General features: G+C 49.0%; 1 protein-coding gene across 1 annotated transcript in view; it reads right to left on the minus strand.

Annotated features, from left to right (window-relative positions):
• Positions 1-22094, minus strand: part of LOC309332123 (metabotropic glutamate receptor 6-like) — a 52462-nt gene that overhangs the window by 17508 nt on the left and 12860 nt on the right. Inside the window, exons 2-3 of the mRNA XM_081844943.1 lie at positions 15293-15807; positions 2612-2828 (exon numbers count right to left, since the gene is read on the minus strand). Of these exons, the coding sequence (XP_081701069.1) occupies positions 2612-2828; positions 15293-15769 (694 nt within the window). The 5' untranslated portion in view covers positions 15770-15807. The remainder of the gene's footprint in view (positions 1-2611; positions 2829-15292; positions 15808-22094) is intronic.

A 22094-nucleotide genomic window follows, 5' to 3' on the forward strand; every position in this document is an offset into this window, starting at 1 on the left:
AACCTCTGCAGCTGGAGAGCCACAGGCTAGAGACACTCCTGCAAAGTGGAACTGTGGCAGGAAAGGACTCGTGAACCTTTCTCTTCGGCACATTTTCCTCTTTAAAATGTCCCCCCCCCAGTGCTTTTTCCTCATCAGTGTGAGGTTGCTGGAGAGCAGCCCTGGTCCCAGAGGCGTAGGTGGTACCCGGTGCTGAAAATTTCTTGTCACCCCCCCCCACATTGATTATATTTTTTTTTTGCCTGCAAAAATAGTTTTACGTTATTTCATATTTTCATACAAAGGAATGTGGATTATGGGCCTCTGATAACAATTAGGGGACTGTGGACAGATACTTAAATCTACAGGATGGATTGTGTTTTGGCTCCACTGAATTGAAATTTCAGCCTTCACAATGTATGAAAACAGCCAAGTAAACAGTTATCTTTGTGGAGGAGGGTCAAGATATTAACTGATATGCATGAAAATTCAGATATAGCTATATAATCCCTAGTGTAGTAAGTTAAGACCTTTGGAGCAGGCATTTTTAAAAAAAAGTTTTTTATGAACCGCCCTAGTAGGGCAGTAATTGTTGCTTTTTGACACCCCCCTGCATGATGGAACCCGGGGCGGACCGCCCCCCTTCCTACACCCCTGCCTGGCCCATGTTGACATGAGCCAACAGTGTGACGCGGCAGCTAAAAAAGCCAATGCAATTCTGGGCTGCATCAATAGGAGTATTGCATCTAGATCAAGGGAAGTAATAGTGCCACTGTATTCTGCTCTGGTCAGACCTCACCTGGAGTACTGTGTCCAGTTCTGGGCACCACAGTTCAAGAAGGACACTGACAAACTGGAACATGTCCAGAGGAGGGCAACCAAAATGGTCAAAGGCCTGGAAACGATGCCTTATGAGGAACGGCTAAGGGAGCTGGGCATGTTTAGCCTGGAGAAGAGGAGGTTAAGGGGTGATATGATAGCCATGTTCAAATATATAAAAGGATGTCACATAGAGGAGGGAGAAAGGTTGTTTTCTGCTGCTCCAGAGAAGTGGACACGGAGCAATGGTTCCAAACTACAAGAAAGAAGATTCCACCTAAACATTAGGAAGAACTTCCTGACAGTAAGAGCTGTTTGACAGTGGAATTTGCTGCCAAGGAGTGTGGTGGAGTCTCCTTCTTTGGAGGTCTTTAAGCAGAGGCTTGACAGCCATATGTCAGGAGTGCTCTGATGGTGTTTCCTGCTTGGCAGGGGGTTGGACTCGATGGCCCTTGTGGTCTCTTCCAACTCTATGATTCTATGATCCTGGTGGCTCCCGTGTGGCTGCTATCCTAGGCAGCTGGCCCCCATTTGCAATCTCACCTGCTTGTGCTTCATGCTGTTCCGTCCCTAAGCTGCAGTTGGGCACAAACAGTTGCATGACGATATCTTTTCTTAGATAAATATTCTCTGACTATATAAACTCAGGTGGGTATGGGGAACTAGACTCCTGCTTTTATGCCCATGTGTGCTGGTCCAGGGGGGAGGTTACCGTGGGGCGAGGTCCAGGACCTGAGTTGAGGGCTGGCAGACAGTCCTCCACGGGCGAAGCGGGGTCCACAGCGAGAAGCCGGGCAAGGACAGGAACTCTGGGGGAAACAGGACTGGATGCTGGCCGAAACAGCTCATCAACGACATTGCTCCCACAACCTGGGACCGGGGTGACTGGCCTTTATCTTCTCTGAGGCCAGGGGCGGTCCCGGCCCCCAGGAAACCTGCCTCTCCTGGCCTTAAGGCGAGCACTCCTCCTGGGAGAAACCAGTTCCCTCCGCCTCTCTGCCTTGAGCCTCTGCAGTTCAGGAGAGGCTGAAGGGTTACTGGACCCAGGGGGAGACTCACCTGTAGGCACTGAGTCCTCAACCACCTCTGGAGCCAGAGTGGATTCACCTGGTGCCTGCTCCTGAGGATCCGGCACAGGTGCAGGCGCTTCAGAATCAAGGCCCTGCCCCAGCTCAGCCGGCCCTGGAGGTGGGGACTCCTGTGCAGGCTGGGATTCCTCCGGTTCAGCCTCTGAATCGGATTCCCAGGCCATCACACCATGACTGGCATGTGTCTTCTCCCCCTCCCCACAAACACTCCAGAATGTCAGGCATAATTATTGCACCCATGGGGGTTTGGCCAAGGGCCCATCAACACTCAGTGCTTTTTTTGTGACGGTACATGCTGGGACGCTGCCTCTTCCCCATCACCACCATCCTGTTGCCACTGCTTCCCCACCTGCCTGCTAAATCCCCCCTCACCTTCCCCCCCCTCTGTCCTCCTCTGCTACGGCCACTTCCTGGAACGTTTTACGATCATCAGACACCTTCCTTGAAGACACTGTTTCTGCTTGTCCCTTCTGCTTGCCCTGTGCTTTCTGAGCACTTTTGCCTTTGCCCTGCTGCTTCCTCCTGGAAAACCCTCTTTGGTGCTCAATCGGAACAGACAGCAAGCTGCAGAAAACCGGATTGCCATTTGTTCTGATTCAGCGCCAAACCGCAGTTTCTCCTGGAGGAAAGTGGCGGGTCAAGCGGAAAGGCCTCTCTGGGTTCAGCTCCTCCTGGCTCTGCTGCCCCCCCACCCCACCTCACCCGTCAGGTATCCTCTGGCTCACCAGCCTCACGGGAGATTTGCATGAAGGCATCGACACCGCTCTCGCCATAGTTGCCCTCGGAGGCCAGCGTGGAGACGTAATTCCAGCCCATTGCTTTGACAATGTCCAGCATGGCCTGGGCCTGGTAGGAGTCCGGAGGGACCACGCGGGAGAAATAATCGTAGCGGTTGCTGTCACTGAGCTCAGGCGCCGTGGAGGCGTAGCTGATCTGGGGTATCTGGAGGGGTGGAGAGAAGAAGAAGAGTAGTAGTTTGGATTTGATATCCCGCTTTATCACTACCCTAAGGAGTCTCAAAGCGGCTAACATTCTCCTTTCCCTTCCTCCCCCACAACACTCTGTGAGGTGAGTGGGGCTGAGAGACTTCAGAGAAGTGTGACTGGCCCCAGGTCACCCAGCAGCTGCATGTGGAGGAGCAGGGAAGCGAACCCAGTTCCCCAGATTACGAGTCCACCGCTCTGAACCACTACACCACGCTGGGAATCACTAGGTGCTGGTACATTGTCCTACCCTAATTGATGCTTTTGAATTATGGTGCTGGAGGAGACTCTTCAGAGTCCCATGGACTGCAAGAAGATCAAACGTATCAATTCTTAAGGAAATCAGCCCTGAGTGCTCACTGGAAGGACAAATCGTGAAGCTGAGGCTCCAATACTTTGGCCACCTCATGAGAAGAGAAGACTCCCTGGAAAAGACCCTGATGTTGGGAAAGATGGAGGGCACAAGGAGACGGGGACGACAGAGGATGAGATGGCTGGACAGTGTTCTCGAAGCTACCAGCATGAGTCTGACCAAACTGTGGGAGGCAGTGGAAGACAGGATTGCCTGGCGTGCTCTGGTCCAGGGGGTCACGAAGAGTCGGACACGACTAAACAACAACAACAACAACAATTATGCTACAGACTTGCTCTCAGGCCTCTCTAGGCCTGTAATATCCTTCCCTTCTCCATTAGAATCGCAGAATTAGAGTTGGAAGAGATCCCCAAGACTCATCTAGCCTGACCCCCTGCAATATGGGAATCTTAACTAAAGCACCCAGGACAGGTGGGCACCCAACCTCTGTTTAAAAACCTCCAAAGAAGGAGGGTCCACAAGCTCCCAATATTCCGCTGTCAAACAGCTCTTCCCATCAGAAAGTTCTTCCTGATGTTTAGTCGGAATCTCCCTTCTTGTAACTTAAATCCATCGGTTCGTGCCCTACCCCCCAGAGCAGGAGAAAACAAGCTTCTTCCCTCTTTCATGTGACAGCCCTTGAGATATCTGAAGATGAGAGTACCCCTAAACATTTTTTTTTTTAAGAAAAAAAGCACTGAGTGCATGTACCATAAACCTAATAAAATATAAAAATATGTAAATCATTACATATGAATTGACCCTTATAGATAATGGGCTGCTGTACTTTCCAGTGGCTGACGCAGCATTTCACAAATATGCTAACCAAAGGTAAAGGGACCCCTGACCATTAGGTCCAGTCGTGACTGACTCTGGGGTTGTGGCGCTCATCTCGCTTTATTGGCTGAGGGAGCCGGCGTACAGCTTCCGGGTCATGTGGCCAGCATGACTAAGCCGCTTCTGGCGAACCAGAGCAGAGCACAGAAACGCCGTTTACCTTCCCGCCAGAGTGGTACCTATTTATCTACTTGCACTTTGACGTGCTTTCGAACTGCTAGGTTGGCAGAAGTAGGGACCGAGCAACGGGAACTCACCCTGTTGCGGGGATTCGAACCGCGACCTTCTGATCGGCAAGTCCTAGGCTCTGTGGTTTAACCCACAGCATCACCCACGTCCCTCTAACCAAAGGTTGTTGTTTAGTCATTTAGTCGTGTCCGACTCTTCGTGACCCCATGGATCAGAGCACGCCAGGCAAAGGTTAGCCAATCAGTATTTTAATACTGTATTTTAAAATGGTTGCTACTCACCCAGGGACCTCATTATGAAGGGAACAACAACAACAATTCTATGGGGTACTATCATTGCACAGCCACGCCAAATTCCAGAGCAGATTGAAGCATCTATATGTCACATGGCAAACACAGTGTTTCTAGTCTGGCCCCAATGTGCGCACTTAATACCCAAGCTTTGTTATCATAGAATTGAAAAGGGTGATTCACTTGAAACAAGAAACCAAGTACCAGCCTATAAATATGTATTGTCAAAACAATTCCAGACTAGTGGAGGAAACCATTCAAACCCAAAGATGCTGTAACAGGGCAATGAGGTATGTGAGGCTGAGTTCTGGGTTCTGGAATATGCTTTCTTTTTCATATGCATTGCATTCCCTAGCTGCTAGCAGATGAGATCAGGAAAGCTTCCAGATTAGCCCCTTTCTTTCATATTGCCTCCCCCCCTTAAAAGAATGAAGATTACATCATGATCCCCCTCTTCCAATCCAGTGTTTTCTGCATACCCCCCCCCACTGTGAGGGGTTTTTCAGGGGCAGGGTTGCAATAAAGCATAATTGCAGCACCTGCCTGCCAACTGTAGGCAGTCAAAATGCTATTGAGGCTTTTAACTACTGTGCCTCTGTTTAAAAGCTTCCTCTTTGTAGGATCTGTGTTTTTTATCACTTTCTGTTCAGTGCTGCCAGGTGGTTAGAGATCAGTTGCTCCTTAAGAGACCCTTAATTAGGTAGCTTCTGTTTCCTGCCTAGTGGTGGTGCAGTTAATAAACCAGTTTCTTTTCTTTTAAAGAAAAATAGTTATTTTGCTATAAAAGAAAAATAATAGTGAAAGGAAGCCTGTAATTAAAGCTCTCCCTGCATAATAGTAAAAAGAAACTGATTTATTGAGGGGCAGTGCATCACAAAACTTCCAGCTGTGTAGAACAGGAAGGAATAAAATGAGCAGAACCTGAAATCAAGAAGCTACCAATTAACATTACAGGGGACATTGGTGGCTACCACTCAATTGCAAGTAAACATTTGAGAAATATTTTGACCATGGGGAAGGAGATTGCCATTTAACATAGTGCCATGTAGACATGATGCACAATCCCTCTTCCAGCTGATTGCAGAAGTTAAAGGGCCTGTAGCACGGAAGCAACCCAAGAGGCTGTGCACCAGGCCAGGCAGCAGAAAAATAGCTGCTGGAGCCACCCTGACAGAAGAGGACTGAGAGTTGGGTTTAGAAGATGCAGGAGGCTGCAGTTCAAAACCCAGATCCATGATGAAGCTCAATGGGTAATGGTCAGCGATGCTGCGAGATGTAGCCCAAACCATTTGGAGAGCACCAGGCTGGGGACAGCTGGCATATATCATAGCACTGTTGTGCTTGTCTGTGGATAATTATTACAGAAATGCTAAATGGGAAATGGAAGGCAGAGATTAGAGTGGTGTTTTATACCAGATTTTGGGGGCAGTGTGAGGAAACTGAGGGCAGAGGGCATCCAACAGAACTGAGCTGATCATCCTGGCTCTTTCCCAATTCCAACCCACGTCTCCTGGATCGTCTCCCAATCTTTGAGGCAGATGGATCCCAGGACTCCTGGTTCCCCTCACTAAAATCCAGTTTCCCAGTGAGAATGCTGGCTTCCATTATCCTGCCCCCCACCCCCATCTTCCTCTCCTAGCTGCACCAAATTGTCCCATTTCCCTTTCCACAGCATGTCTCTGCTTCCCGCCCTCGCTGGGTCTGTGAGAAGCCCCATTAAAGCGATTAGTGATGGGGATTAGAGGGGTTTTAGCAAAATGAGCAGCAGCAGCTCCAGTCAGGGACAGCTGAGGCTGGGGGAGGAGGGGGGGGGGGAGTTTGCAAGGCTGCGGCTGCTCAGCAGGACCCATGTGCGGAACAGCACATTTACCTAGATGTGCATAGCAAGAATGTGGACAAGGCAGGCAGGTCTGCATCCCAGTAATATCCAAAGGCAACACATGCCCAAGTACAACAATGCAATGTCAATATAAACTCTTTATATAATCTATACAGAACATTGAACAATATGAAATATATGAAATATGCACTCTCTGCAAAACCAAATAAACAGAATTCTTCTAAATCTCCGAAAGTCACAGAATATGGACTCTTGATGGATTCTCTTGGAAACATAGAACCAAATAAACATAAATCTTATAGGTCTCTGAAAGTCCTTGTGGGCTATGCAAGTCTCTGAAAGAAGCACTGGGTCAGATTGTTATTTGGAGGAAACAAGCCGTAATGCTTTGTTTTATCACGTCCAACACTGCCAAAGGTCATCATTTCAATAATTCAATTGCAGTTTTTGAAGCATTTCTGTATCCTTCTGCTGTGCTGAAGAAGAATTCCATGAAACAGTGGGTATATCTGGAATCACTGTTCCCTACGTCTGTTTGAGGACCACTTCGGCAGCACTGTTTATTTGGTTTTGCAGAGAGTGCATATTTCCTATATTTCTTTTTAAAATAATATTTATTAAAAGTTTAAAGATTACAAAAAGAAAGAAAAAGAATTAAACATGACAATATAATAAAATACAAAAACAAAAACAAAAACACTACATGAAACATTGAATTAACAAAGCAAAACAAAAACAATTAAAAACACTTCCAATATTTTCAATCTTAACTTTCATTCACTTGTTTCATTGACTTCCTCACGCCTCCCTTTTTGTATTCCACTTCAATTAACTGTTTCAGCAATTCCTTTCCATCTTCATCTGTTTTCTGTCCTGTAATTAATCTTAACATATTCTAACCTTATTTTTTCCCTTTAATACATTAACAATCTATCTGTACCTAGTTCCTTATAACATTTCTGCCAAAGCCATATAACTTCACTCCACCATTTTTCTATAGTTCATTAATTTTACAATATTTCTGTAAATAATCTTTAAATTTTTTCCAATCTTCTTCCACCAACTCTTCTCCCTGGTCTCGGATTCTGCCAGTCATTTTCGCCGCATATTTCCTATATTTCATATTGTTCAATGTTCTGTATAGATTATATAAAGATTTGATATTGACATCACATTGTTGCACTTGGTCATCATGTTGCCTTTGGATATTACTGATATTTGCTTGCAACACAGGGGTTTAATTGTTAGGTTTCCATCTCAGGCTCTTTCCCCTGTGAGCATCCTCAGGACTCCCTTGGGCTCATGATTTTGGGGTGTGCCTTGTCAAGTCACATGGAGGGAGCAGCAGGTCCCTATAGCCCCTGGGCCCTCCTTTGCGGTTCTCAGCTCCTGCAAACTCAAGAACACTTGATACGAATTGGTTGCTCCTTGGGGCTGGTACTAGTTATCAGTCATTAGTTCTAACCATCTAACTATCCGTTGCCCGGCCAACTCTTTCCCTGCCTGTCCCTGGCATGCGGTCCCTAGAAGGTTGCTTTTGGGGAAGTGTGGCCCCCAGGCTGAAAAACATCCCCCATCCCCACTCCTAGGCATTTTGCTGCTTGAGGGGAACAGCAAGATGGCACCCATCGCCACCCATTTCAGCAGACATTGGAGGCACTGGGTAGACCGTGTGGCATGTATGGCTCTACCTCCCCTTCCTCCCACCTGCCACTTAAGGAATCTACCTAATGGTAGGGCTGGCCCTGATGAATCAGCTGTTTCTAGAAAGGCTTGGGGTGTTGGCTAATAGTAAAAAAAGGTTGCTCAACCATTAACCATTGAAAGTTCATTCTCTGTGTCTGCCTCCATTTCTCTGTGTCCATTGAAGGATCAAACAAGATATGGTGTTAATGGCATGGAGGCAATGAATGTGCATGCTTAAAAAAAACCCCAAACCCCAAAGTACAAGGATGAGGCGAGCACAGCGGGCAGGAAAGCTTTGCACTGTCTCTCCCCACCTCCTGCAGCCCCAATGTAGTTGGGGCATGGGTAGGCAAACTAAGGCCCGGGGGCCGGATTTGGCCCAATCGCCTTCTAAATCCGGCCTGCGGACGGTCTGGGAATCAGCGTATGAAAATAGGGATGTCCCATTCCATACTGATAATTTTACTGTTTATACCCAACACATCTTACTGGGTTGCCCCAGCCACTCTGGGCAGCTTCCAACATATATAAAACATAATAAAACATTAAACATAAAAAAAAAAAATCCCTTTGCACGATTGCCTTCAGATGGTCAGGGGTCAGATAACTCCATACCCACCAGCATTTCTCTAATGGAACATTCTAGGCTCCCAGTACGTTTCCAAGCACAATTCAAAGTGTTGGTGCTGACCTTTAAAGCCCTAAACGGCCTTGGTCCTGTATACCTGAAGGAGCGTCTCCAGCCCCTTCGTCCAGCCCGGACACTGAGATCCAGAACCGACGGCCTTCTGGCAGTTCCCTCATTGCGAGAAATGGGGTTACAGGGAACCAGACAGAGGGCCTTCTCGGTAGTGGCGCCCGCCCTGTGGAATGCCCTCCCTTCTGATGTGAAGCAAATAAGCAGCTATCTTCTTTTTAAAAGACATCTGATGGCAGCCTTGTTTAGGGAAGTTTTTAATATTTAATGCTGTATTGTTTTTAACACTTGATTGGAAGCCGCCCAGAGTGGCTGGGCATACTCAGCTAGATGGGCGGGGTATAAATAATAAATTATTATTATTATAGCGTGTTTTTACATGAATAGAATGTGCGCTTTTCTTAAAAATGCATCTCTGGGTTATTTGTGGGGCATAGGAATTTGTTCATATTTTCCCCCAAAAATATAGTCCGGCCCCCCCCCACAAGGTCTGAGGGATAGTGGACCGGCCCCCTGCTGAAAAAGTTTGCTGACCCCTGGTGTGGGGTGTGGGGAAGGGCCCCCATGGATAAACATGCAGGTCCATCGCATTGTGTTCATGCATCTGACTACGAGCCTCATGATTCCAAAGTTGCAACAGGGACACCTTCCTTTGACGTTATGCAAAATGCCACAAAATAATGAGCAAGCTTCCAGGTTCCCCAGAACGCTTCATTGGGCTGGAGGTTAAGGGAAACAAGGGTGGGGAGTGGAGATGTGTGTGGTGCAGATGCCCCAAACTCCTGCAGTTTGCAATGGTTTTAAGGTGGTGTTCTGGTGGTGCCATGCTCCCTGCCACACTCACTTATCTGCCTTGCAACCATTGCCCACCCTTCCACCCAAGCCCACCTCCCTTGCCTCTTTTACCAGCCCTGCCAGTTCTAGCTTCCCTCCCTAGGCAGCTGCTAAGCACCTCTGCCAAATCTGGCATGTCAGGGAAAAGCCATCTGTCCTACAGCTCAGACTGACCCTGCTACCCCCCACCACCCCAGAGACTCCCAGCTGAGTATAGTTAAAAGGTCAGGCGTGTGTTTATGTGTGACTGGGCTACTCATCCATGATCAAGTGCTCAAGGAGGCTTGCCTCAATTTCTCTCTACTTGCAGGCAGCGGAGTAGCGTGGGTTGTCAGCACCCGGGGCAAGGCAAGTAATTTGCGCCCCCTAACCCGGGGCAAGGCAAGTAATTTGCGCCCCTAACCCCTAACCTGCCACTGCTGCCAGCTTCTTCTTGCTGCTGCCTGGGCTGGGGTATTTACGGTAAGGTAGCCACAGCGGTGGCGCGGTTGGCGGGTCCGTGTCAGGTGATGTGAGGCGAGTTGCCGCTGGCGCTGCCGCCCAAACGACGCCTTTTGCCCGGAGGAGGAGGGGGGCAGAGAGGCGAGGAAAATGCAACATGGCCCAGCAGCTGCAGCAGCGGTGGCGGCGGGGCTGTGAGGAGGGGCTGCCTGGCACGCGGGGACCGCGGCGAACGCTGAGAGCCGCTGCCTGCTGGACGCCTTCAGCCCGGACGCGCGCACAGCTCGTCAGTTCCTCGAGACATGGGGCTCTGCTACAGCCTGCACCCGAGGCTCTTTGGCGACTCCGGAGGCGGCGAGCGCGCCCCCCCCAGATGTTGCGCCCGGTGCGGCCGGCCTCCCTTGCACCCCCCACGCTACGCCACTGCTTGCAGGGCTCCTGCTGTGCTTTTAGGTGCAGCATGACAGGCACATATTCCACAGGTGAATCTCTCCCATCATCACATTTCATGTGGCTGCTGGTTTTCTGCCTCATGGGTTAAAGGCACAGGAGTTGAGTTAAAAAGGGATGGTAGTCTTTAAGGTCTGGTATCAAATGCTCGGTACCATTGCTTTTCTCCCCATCTTTGCTGGAGAAAATGAACGTTCAGTCCCCAACCTATGCAAACTCTCCTCTCCGATGTATTTGCAAATATAAAAGTTCTGTACTTTTAAACCTCTTTAGCTACCATAACTATGTGGCTATGAAGTGCAAGAGCAGTAAGGGTAAAAAGGAGGAAGCCATGAGAAATAATAATAATAATAATAATAATTTATTATTTGTACCCCGCCCATCTGGTTGGGTTTCCCCAGCCACTCTGGGCGGCTTCCATAAAAACCAGAAATACACTAAAATATCACAGATTAAAAACTTCCCTGAACAGGGCTGCCTTAAGATGTCTTCTGAATGTCAGGTAGTTATTTATCGCTTTGACATCTGATGGGAGGGCGTTCCACAAGGCGGGTGCCACTACCGAGAAGGCCCTCTGCCTGGTTCCCTGTAGCTTTGCTTCTCGTAATGAGGGAACCGCCAGAAGGCCCTCGGCGCTGGACCTCAGCGTCCGGGCAGAACGATGGGGGTGGAGACGCTCCTTCAGGTATACTGGGCCGAGGCCGTTTAGGGCTTTAAAGGTCAACACCAGCACTTTGAATTGTGCTCGGAAACGTACTGGGAGCCAATGTAGGTTTTTCAAGACCGGTGTTATGTGGTCTCGGCGGCTGCCCCCAGTCACCAGTCTAGCTGCCGCATTCTGGATTAGTTGTAGTTTCCGAGTCACCTTCAAAGGTAGCCCCACGTAGAGCGCATTGCAGTAGTCCAAGCGGGAGATAACTAGAGCATGCACCACTCTGGCGAGACAGTCCGCGGGCAGGTAGGGTCTCAGCCTGCGTACCAGGTGGAGTTGGTAGACAGCTGCCCTGGATACAGAATTGACCTGCGCCTCCGTGGACAGCTGTGAGTCCAAAATGACTCCCAGGCTGCGCACCTGGTCCTTCAGGGGCACAGTTACCCCATTCAGGACCAGGGAGTCCTCCACACCAGCCCGCCCCCTGTCCCCCCAAAACAGTACTTCTGTCTTGTCAGGATTCAACCTCAATCCATTAGCCGCCATCCATCCTCCAACCGCCTCCAGGCACTCACACAGGACCTTCACCGCCTTCACTGGTTCTGATTTGAAAGAGAGGTAGAGCTGGGTATCATCTGCATATTGATGGACACCCAGTCCAAACCCCCTGATGATCTCTCCCAGCGGCTTCATATAGATGTTAAAAAGCATGGGGGAGAGGACGGAACCCTGAGGCACCCCACAAGTAGGGCCCAGGGGTCTGAACACTCATCCCCCACCACCACTTTCTGAACACGGCCCAGGAGGAAGGAGCGAAACCACTGTATAACAGTGCCCCCAGCTCCCAGCCCCTCTAGACGGTCCAGAAGGATGTTATGGTCGATTGTATCAAAGGCCGCTGAGAGATCCAGCAGAACTAGGAAACAGCTCTCATCTTTGTCCCTAGCTCGCCAGAGATCATCAACCAGCGCGACCAAGGCAGTTTCAGTCCCATGATGAGGCCTGAATCCCGATTGGAAGGGATCCAAATGGCGTGCCTGGAGTTGTTCAGCAACCACGCGCTCAATCACCTTGCCCAGGAATGGAAGATTTGAGACTGGGCGATAGTTGGCCATACTGGCCGGGTCTAAAGATGGTTTTTTAAGAAGCGGTTTGATGACCGCCTCTTTCAGCGGATCTGGGAATGCTCCCTCACAGAGGGAAGCATTCACCACCCCGCAGAGCCCATCGCCCAGCCCTTCCCGGCTTGCTTTTATTAGCCAGGATGGGCAAGGATCCAGGAGACAGGTGGTTGGTTTCACGCGTCCAAGCAGCCTGTCCACATCCTCGGGGGTAATGGATTGAAATCGATTCCATGCAACTTGACCAGACAGAGCTCTAGCACTCTCCCGCCCCAGCCCTGCTCCCACGGTGGTGTCTAGCTCCTTCCGAATATGAGTGATTTTATCTGCAAAAAACTTTGCAAAATCGTTGCAGGAGATCTTGGGGTCTTTACAAAGCCCCGGTGGTAAAGGTGGTTCCGTTAAATTACGAACCACCTGAAAAAGTCTCCTGCTACTATTTTCTGCAGATGCAATAGAGGCGGCGAAGTCTTCTTCGCCGTCGCTATCGCCACTTGGTAGGCTCGACGTTGAGCTCTAACCTGTGTCCGGTCAGATTCGGAGTGAGTTTTTTGCCACCGACGTTCTAGCCGTCTCAGCGATTGTTTCATCGCCCTCAGCTCCGAAGAAAACCACGGAGCTGTCCGGGCTCCATGCAATCGGAGAGGGCGCTTCGGAGCCAGACAGTCGATAGCCCTGGTTAACTCCGCATTCCAGCGGGCCACCAGGGAATCAGCTGAAAGGCCATCAACATGGGATAAGGCATCCCCTACCACTCTCTGGAAACCATTTGGATCCATTAAGTGGCGGGGGCGGACCATCTGAATTGGTCCCACCTCCCTGCATAGGGGAAGGGTCGCGGAGAAGTCCAGTTGCACCAGGAAGTGAGCTGACCATGGCACTTCTTTTGTTTCACTTTTACTTAGTGTCAGATCACCCACGTCACTAGAGGTGAACACCAGGTCTAAGGCATGTCCGTGACTATGAGTTGGGCCAAACTTATTCAGGGACAGCCCCATGGAAGCCATGCTTTCCACGAAGTCCCGAGCAGCCCCTTGTAAGGTCGTGTCGGCATGGATGTTAAAATCCCCTAGGACAACCAAACTAGGTGTCTCCAGGAGAAAATCCGCCACGACCTGAAGCAGCTCAGACAGGGAATCCTTGGTGCAGCGGGGAGGTCGGTACACCAAAAGGAATCCTGTACTGCCCCTATTGCCCAACTTCCAGAACATGCACTCAGAAAACTGGGTCTTCCCAGTAGGATGCCTGGTGCAAGCTAGTGACTTCCTAAAAATCACTGCAACCCCCCCTCCCCGCCCACATGACCTGGGTTGCTGTGCGTAAGAGAAACCTGGTGGGCAAGCAGCGGCAAGGACAGGCCCATCTGCTTCCTCCAACCAGGTCTCTGTCACACATGCCAGGTCAAGTCCTCCATCCACAATCAGGTCGTGGATGGCAGTGGTTTTATTCATCATTGACCTGGCATTACACAGCAACACCTTCAGGTCATGTAGGTTTCCCTTGTTGATTCCAGTTCCCAAATAAATTTATTTTAATTTGGGAGAAGTTCCCAAATAAATTTAGAAGTTTCAGTCCTGTTATTCAAACACATCTCCACAAACATGAGGACTAGGAACTTTTTAAAAACATGAATGCCAAAATTCTCAGGCACCCACATTTCGGGCAGCATCAGACATGTGTACACAAGACATCTGTTTTTAGTGTGCACGCTCTCTCTCTCTTTCTCCTCCATTCAGAAAAGCTTTCTCAGCCTTGTTCTAGATGTTGTTGAACTTCAACTTCCACTATTCATGATAACCATTGGCCATGCTGGCTGGAGCTAATGGGAGTTGGTGCCCAACAACATCTGAAAGGCCACAGATTCCCCATTCTATGTCTAGTAGCAGTTGACTGTCACTTTGATAGAGATGTTTCTCCCTTCTTAGGACCTGAACAGTGCCATCTGGTTCTTAACCTGAGTGTGCTGACTTCTGAGCAGTTGGAATGTTTCTGAACACCCAGTAACACACATCACCTAACAGACCCTCCAACTGTCCCTATTTTCCAGGAACGTCCCTGATTCAGAGAAGCCATCACGGTTTCTGATTTGATCCTGCTTTTCCTTAGAATGTCCCTATTTCCATTAGAGAAATGCTAGAGGGTATGGAGTTATCTGACCCCTGACCATCTGAAGACAATCCTGTAAAGGGAAGGTTTTTTTCTGTTTAAAGTTTTGTTATGTTTTATATATGTTGGAAGCTGCCCAGAGTGGCTGAGGCAACCCAGTAATATGTGTGGGGTTTAAACAGTAAAATTATCAGTATGGAATGGGACGTCCCTATTTTCATTGGACAAATGTTGGAGGGTATGAGCTAAGCCGATCCCCGAAGTATTGATGCTTTTGAATTCTGGTGCTGGAGGAGACTCTTGAAAGTCCCATGGACTGCAAGAAGATCAAATGCATCCATTCTGAAGGAAATCAGCCCTGAGTGCTCACTGGAAGGACAGATCCTGAAGCTGAGGCTCCAATACTTTGGCCACCTCATGAGAAGAGAAGACTCCCTGGAAAAGACCCTGATGTTGGGAAAGATGGAGGGCACAAGGAGAAGGGGACGCAGAGGATGAGAAGGTTGGACAGTGTTCTCAAAGCTACCAGCATGAAAGTTTGACCAAACTGTGGAAGACAGGAGTGTCTGGTGTGCTCTGGTCCATGGGTCACGAAGAGTCGGACACGGCTAAACAACAACAACAATGGCTAAGAAGAGCTCATTTCAATATACTGAAGCCAGAGAACTATTACAACCAGTCAAAGGTTGTAGGTTGTGTTGACAATTAGGTGCTTTCTTCTTTTGCTTCAGAAGCTGTGAATTATGTGAGTTTGGCTCCATGTTGGGCAAAAGATTCCTATACCGCGGGGGTTGGACTAATGACCCTTGTGGTCCATTCCAACTCTGCAATTCTATGATTCCCCCCCCATTCCTACCCTGCCCCCACCCCATAGCTGTTCTGCCCTTTCTGGGGCAATGCCATTTTTACGTCCTGCCCCTCTACTCACGGCAAAGAGGCGAAGCACATTGGCCACCATGATGGACACAGAGCTGGCAGAGGCTCCAATGACAGCCACCACCCGCTCGGGCTTGGCGATGATGGGTGGCTCCCCGTTGGAGCAGCGCACGCCGGAAGTGTCCTTCTGGATCAGGGCCTGGACAAACGTCAGTGACTGCTCCAAGGCGTAGGTGTCGCGGGAGCAGGTGTCCAGGATGCGAGCGCCCAGCGTCATGTTGGGAAGCAGGTCGGGGTCACTGTTGATCTGGTCCAGGGCGTACAGCATGGCCTCCATCCGATGGATCCCCTTCTCTTTCTTCACTTCCCCACACGGCACTCCAGCGGGGCCGCGGGAGTGGACGGGGAACAGCCCTCCCAACGTGATGTCTCCTTCTATCTTGATCGAGTCGGCTTGCGTAGCTGCTTGGCTGCATCTCAAGGTCCACAGTGACCATAGACAGAGCAGCAGGAAGCCGGCTGGGTCCATGTTGGGTTGTCTTGCTGGGACGCTGGGAGGATTACGGTCTGGGTTGGGAAGAAAGAAGAGTTAGGAGAGGGAGCAGGGTAGGGTAGTCCATCAGAGGGCACTTTTGGCCATGGAACCCTCAGACTTGAAGTCAGCACTGGGAATGTGCCATTTGAATGTTTACCCCAACAATAGAAAAATTCTGGGATAATATCTATAATGAATTTAAGAAATTATTATTTTTTAAAATAATATTTATTAAAGTTTTAAAGGTTACAAAAAGAAAAAGAAAACACACCAAGTTAAACACAAACTTGTAAAAAATAGAAACAATTTTTTTTAAAAAAAACACAACGAACCTTCCCATAACTTATCTTTCATTTGCTTGTTTCCTTGACCTCCTCGCACCTCCCTTTTTTGTATTCTAGACCTTACAAGGGGCCGCTCGGGACTTCGTGGAAAGCATGGCCTCCATGGGGCTGTCCCTGAATAAGTCTGGCCCAACCCATAGCCGCGGACATGCCTTGGACCTGGTGTTTACCTCTACGGATGTTGGTGATCTGACACTAAGTAAAAGCGAAACGAAAGAAGTGCCATGGTCAGATCACTTCCTGGTGCAACTGGACTTCTCCGCGACCCATCCCCTCTGCAGGGAGGTGGGACCGATTCGGATGGTCCACCCCCGCCACTTAATGGATCCAAATGGTTTCCAGAGAGTGGTTGGGGATGCTTTATCCCATGTTGATGGCCTTTCAGCCGATTCCCTGGTGGCCCGCTGGAATGTGGAGTTAACCAGGGCTATTGACTGTTTGGCTCCGAAGCGCCCTCTCCGATTGCATGAAGCCCGGAGAGCTCCGTGGTTTTCCACGGATCTGAGGGCAATGAAACAATCGTTGAGATGGCTAGAGCGCCGGTGGCGGATAACTCATTCTGAATCTGACCGGACACGGGTTAGAGCTCAACGTCGAGCCTACCAAGTGGCGATAGCGACGGCGAAGAAGACTTTCTTCACCGCCTCTATTGCATCTGCAGGAAACAGCAGCAGGAGACTCTTTCAGGTGGTTCGCAATTTAGCGGAACCACCTGTAACATCGGGGCCCAGTACGGGCCACATGTTCTCCTGCAATGATTTTGCAAATTTTTTTGCAGATAAAATCGCTCAGATTCGGGAAGAAGTAGACTCCACCGTGGGAGCAGGGCCGGGGCGGGAGAGTGCTAGAGTCCTGTCTGGTCAAGTTGTGTGGGATCAATTTCAATCTGTTACCTCCGAGGATGTGGACAGGCTGCTTGGACGAGTGAAGCCAACCACCTGTCTCCTGGATCCTTGCCCATCCTGGCTTATAAAAGCTAGCCGGGAAGGACTGGGCGATGGGCTTCGTGGGGTGGTGAATGCTTCCCTCCGTGAGGGAGCCTTCCCAGACCCGCTGAAAGAGGCGGTTATTAAACCGCTTCTTAAAAAACCATCTTTAGATGCGGCCACGATGGCCAATTATCGCCCAGTCTCAAACCTCCCATTCTTGGGCAAGGTGATTGAGCGAGTGGTTGCTGAACAACTCCAGGCACGCCTGGAAGAAGCGGACCATTTGGATCCCTTCCAGTCGGGATTCAGGCCTCATCATGGGACTGAAACTGCCTTGGTCGCACTGGTTGATGATCTCCGGCGGGCTAGGGACAAAGGTGAGAGCTGTTTCCTAGTTCTGCTGGATCTCTCAGCGGCGTTTGATACCATCGACCATGACATCCTTCTGGACCGTCTAGAGGGGCTGGGAGCTGGGGGCACTGTCATACAGTGGTTCCGCTCCTTCCTCCTGGGCCGTGTTCAGAAAGTGGTGATGGGGGATGAGTGTTCAGACCCCTGGCCGCTCACTTGTGGGGTGCCTCAGGGTTCTGTCCTCTCCCCCATGCTTTTCAACATCTACATGCAGCCGCTGGGAGGGATCATCAGGAGGTTTGGGCTGGGTGTTCATCAGTATGCAGATGATACCCAGCTCTACCTCTCTTTTAAATCAGAACCAGTGAAGGCGGTAAAGGTCCTGTGTGAGTGTCTGGAAGCGGTTGGAGGATGGATGGCGGCTAACAGATTGAGGTTGAATCCTGACAAGACAGAAGTACTGTTTTTGGGGGACAGGAGGCGGGCAGGTGTGGAGGATTCCCTGGTCCTGAATGGGGTAACTGTGCCCCTGAAGGACCAGGTGCGCAGCCTGGGAGTCATTTTGGACTCACAGCTGTCCATGGAGGCACAGGTCAAATCTGTATCCAGGGCAGCTGTTTACCAGCTCCATCTGGTACGTAGGCTGAGACCCTATCTGCCTGCGGACTGTCTCGCCAGAGTGGTACATGCTCTGGTTATCTCCCGCTTGGACTACTGCAATGCGCTCTACGTGGGGCTACCTTTGAAGGTGACCCGGAAACTACAACTAATACAGAATGCGGCAGCTAGACTGGTGACTGGGGGCAGCCGCCGAGACCATATAACACCGGTCTTGAAAGACCTACATTGGCTCCCAGTACGTTTCCGAGCACAATTCAAAGTGTTGGTGCTGACCTTTAAAGCCCTAAATGGCCTCGGTCCAGTATATCTGAAGAAGCATCTCCTCCCCCATCGTTCTGCCCGGACACTGAGGTCCAGCTCCGAGGGCCTTCTGGCGGTTCCCTCACTGCGAGAGGCCAAGTTGCAGGGAACCAGGCAGAGGGCCTTCTCGGTGGTGGCGCCCGCCCTGTGGAATGCCCTCCCATCGGATGTCAAGGCGATGGACAACTACCTGACATTCAGAAGACATCTGAAGGCAGCCCTGTTCAGGGAAGTTTTTAATATGTGACATTTTAGTGTATTTTTTATCTCTGTTGGAAGCCGCCCAGAGTGGCTGGGGAAACCCAGCCAGATGGGCGGGGTACAAATAATAAATTATTATTATTATTATTATTATTATTATTATTATTATTATTATTATGTATGTTTGCTTTTTCTTCTTTCTTTTTTCTGTATTTTCTTTTCTTTTCTTAATTGTTTTTTCTTTAATTTTCTTTTTGTAGTATCAGATTGTAAATTCTTTGTATAAGTGTGTAATTTAAATTAATAAAGATTATTTTTTAAAAATAAAATCCCTTGGTTGAGTTCACATTTCGCCTTCACTGCAGTAACACAGGGGTGGGGAAGCTTACCCCCCAGGGCCAAATGTAGCCCTCCAGGCCTTTCGCTCTCTCTGACCCTCAAGATTATACCCAGGCTCACTTCTTCCTCCTCCTCCTCAGCCACAGCCCTTCTCCTCAGGCAATTCATCACCAGTCCCACTCTGCTAGGGTTGCCAATTTCAAAAAGTAAAAAATCCGGACACAAGCTTTTGGGGTTGGGGCAGAGATGTAGAGCTTTTTCTTTTTTTCTGAACCAAAGTTGTTGGGCTTTGCCCCCAAAGAATGTTCTAGAGCTATTTTTAAGGGAATAAATCTACTCTTACGACATGGGTTACCATATTCCAGCAATTTTCGCCGGGACACGGCTTCCAGCAGCCAAATCGTGGCTATGTCTGGTAAATTACAGACATATTGCAACCCTACACTCTGCACCCTCTTGGAGTGTTTTTGCCTCACTATAATGTGTCTGTGCGGGGCGCGGGTGGTGCTGTGGGTTAAACCACAGAGCCTTGCCGATCAGAAGGTCAGCGGTTCGAATCCCCATGATGGGGTGAGCTCCCGTTGCTCAGTCCCTGCTCCTGCCAACCTAGCAATTCGAAAGCATGTCAAAGTGCAAGTAGATAAATAGGTACTGCTCTGGCGGGAAGGTAAATGGCGTTTCCGTGCACTGCTCTGGTTTGCCAGAAGCAGCTTAGACATGCTGGCCACATGACCCGGAAGCTGTACGCCGGCTCCCTCAGCCAATAAAGCGAGATGAGCGCTGCAACCCCAGAGTCGGCCACGACTGGACCTAATGGTCAGGGGTCCCTTTACCTTTAATGTGTCTGTGAACTCTGAGAATGCTTTTGCACTTGTCGGGGTGGAGGCTGGAGTGTGTGTGTGTGTGTTTAGAATCTACCCTACATTACAAAGGCAAACGTTTCTCATTTTTCCCCTTTCTTTTTTTTATTGACTTAAGAAAATTATACAGACAGCAAAACGAAGAAGTCTAAGTTAACATTGCTTTCTACCGTTAAGAAATAATAATAACTATTACAATAATGAAAATACTAAAAATACATTTACTTCCCCTTTTGAACTTCTATTCTGGTTACAATATATTACTATTCTATAAGAATCTATTATATCCTTTACTGTCCCATATATTATTTTATTTCCCAAATTCAACCTAACCCTTCCCTCCTCCCCACTGTTTCCCTTCACCTGTGTGAGATCTCCCTAACATATTTTTTTAGTTGCTTTAACAAAATAAAATAACATGAAAACTGATAAATTATAATTACTTCTTTTGTCCATACACACTTAACAATTGCCTATTATGAGTTCTACTTTAACACCATATTTCTTCATGTATTCCCCTATGCATTCCCATTCTGTATATAATTTTTGATTGATGCCGTCATTTTTGCCATCTCGGCAAACTCACAAGTCTTAACTTGCCATTCTGTCATTTGTGGTACCTTTTCTGTTTTCTAATATTTTGCCATAAGTATTCTTGCGGCTACGGTTATATACAAAAATATATTCCTTTTGTCCTTGGGTATGTCGTTTGTTAATAAGCTCAATAAGTATGACTCTGGGTTTTTTTTTTTTTAAATAGAGCTCCTTAGGCTCTCTTTGATCTCTTCATGTACCTCGTTCCAAAATTGTCTTACCACCTTACACCCCCACCACATATGGCAAAAGTTTCTATTCCTTGCTCTGCGCACTTCTTCTTGTCCCACCTGCCATCACTCTTTTGTGGCCCCTGGAAGGCTGCTTGGAAGGCAATGTGGCCCGCAGCCTGAAAGAGTTGTCCCCACCCGACTTGCGGCCAAAGCTAAGAAAACCAGTGAGAAAGGAAGGCGCTTAAAAGGGACGGGAGGGAAAGGAGGGAGCGAGGAAAAGGCAGAGAGGGAAAGCTGCAAGGAACGGCTCTCTAAAAGCTTTTCCTGGTACCCGACCCAAGACACACAAGGGCACTCTTTCTCAGCTGCTTCAGCTCTGAAACAAGAGATACAGCTCCGCTTTGGGATGAAATGAGGCCACTGGGGAGGGAGGGACTCTCTGTTTTCTAGCAATCCCAGACAAATCTGCCTCTGTTTGCCTACCCATCTCCGCTCCCCTCTTCCTGTGGCAGGCGGGGCCGGCCCTACCCTGAGGCAGAGTAAGGCAGCTGGCTCAGGTGACAGGTGCTGGGGTGCAGGAGGAGTGGCAGTGAGGGGTTGGCCCCTTAGACTAGTTTGCTGCCCTCTGGTGGGGTGGCACAGCGTTCTTGGAAAAACCCCTGTCCCATTGGCTGCACACACAGCATACATTTAATAATAATAATAATAATAATAATAATAATAATAATAATAATAATAATAATTTATACCACACCCTTCCTGGTTTAAAAACTGGGCTCAGGGCAGCTAACAGCAGATATAAAACACTGATTAAAAATGTGACCTAAAAACAGCATAAAATACAACATAAATGCAGCATCAGTGACAATAAAATACAATAATTCAGGGGTTTTTTTGGGGGGGGGACCCCAATCAGTAAACATCAAATGATCACCAGGGCTAACTGGCCAAGTTGGTCCTACTAGGGCCAGTGAGGAGACCAGGGAAGAGTTTAAATGTGGGGTCCCAGAAGGGTTTCTTCATAGAAAGGGAAAGGGAAAAGGGAACAGAGGATCAGGCTAATTCAAACTGAAGGCCAGGTGGAATAGCTCTGTCTTACAGGCCCTATGGAAGGAGATCAAGTCCTGCAGGGCCCTAGTCTCGTGGGACAGAGCATCCCACCAGGTCGGAGCCGTCACTGAAAAAGCCCTGGCCCTGGTGGAGGGTAGTTTGGCTGCTTTAGGGCCCGGGACCTTTAAGCTATTATTATTCATGGACGGCTTCCACCTGAAGAATTATGGGAACTATAGCTTGCTTCTCACAAAGCTACAATTCCCAGCATCCTGAAACTACTATTCCAAATATTTTTTTTTTGGGGGGGGGGGTTGGACAACAACTCCCATCCCTGACCATTGGGTGAGATGGCTGAGGAAGATGGGCGTTGTAGTCCAACAACACCTGAGGCCTCAGGGGTGAAGGAAAGCCATGGTGGAGAATGCCATCCCATCGCCAGTGCCGGGACTAAATTTAGCTGGCTGGCTGGCCGGCTTCAGTCCATGGAAATTGGCGGGGGAACACTCGATGGTGTCGTTTGCTGCAGAGTAAGTCCCACGTAAGATTGCTGCCTG

Source organism: Podarcis erhardii (assembly GCF_964252035.2).
Source record: "Podarcis erhardii genome assembly, chromosome: 17".
NCBI lineage: Eukaryota > Metazoa > Chordata > Lepidosauria > Squamata > Lacertidae > Podarcis > Podarcis erhardii.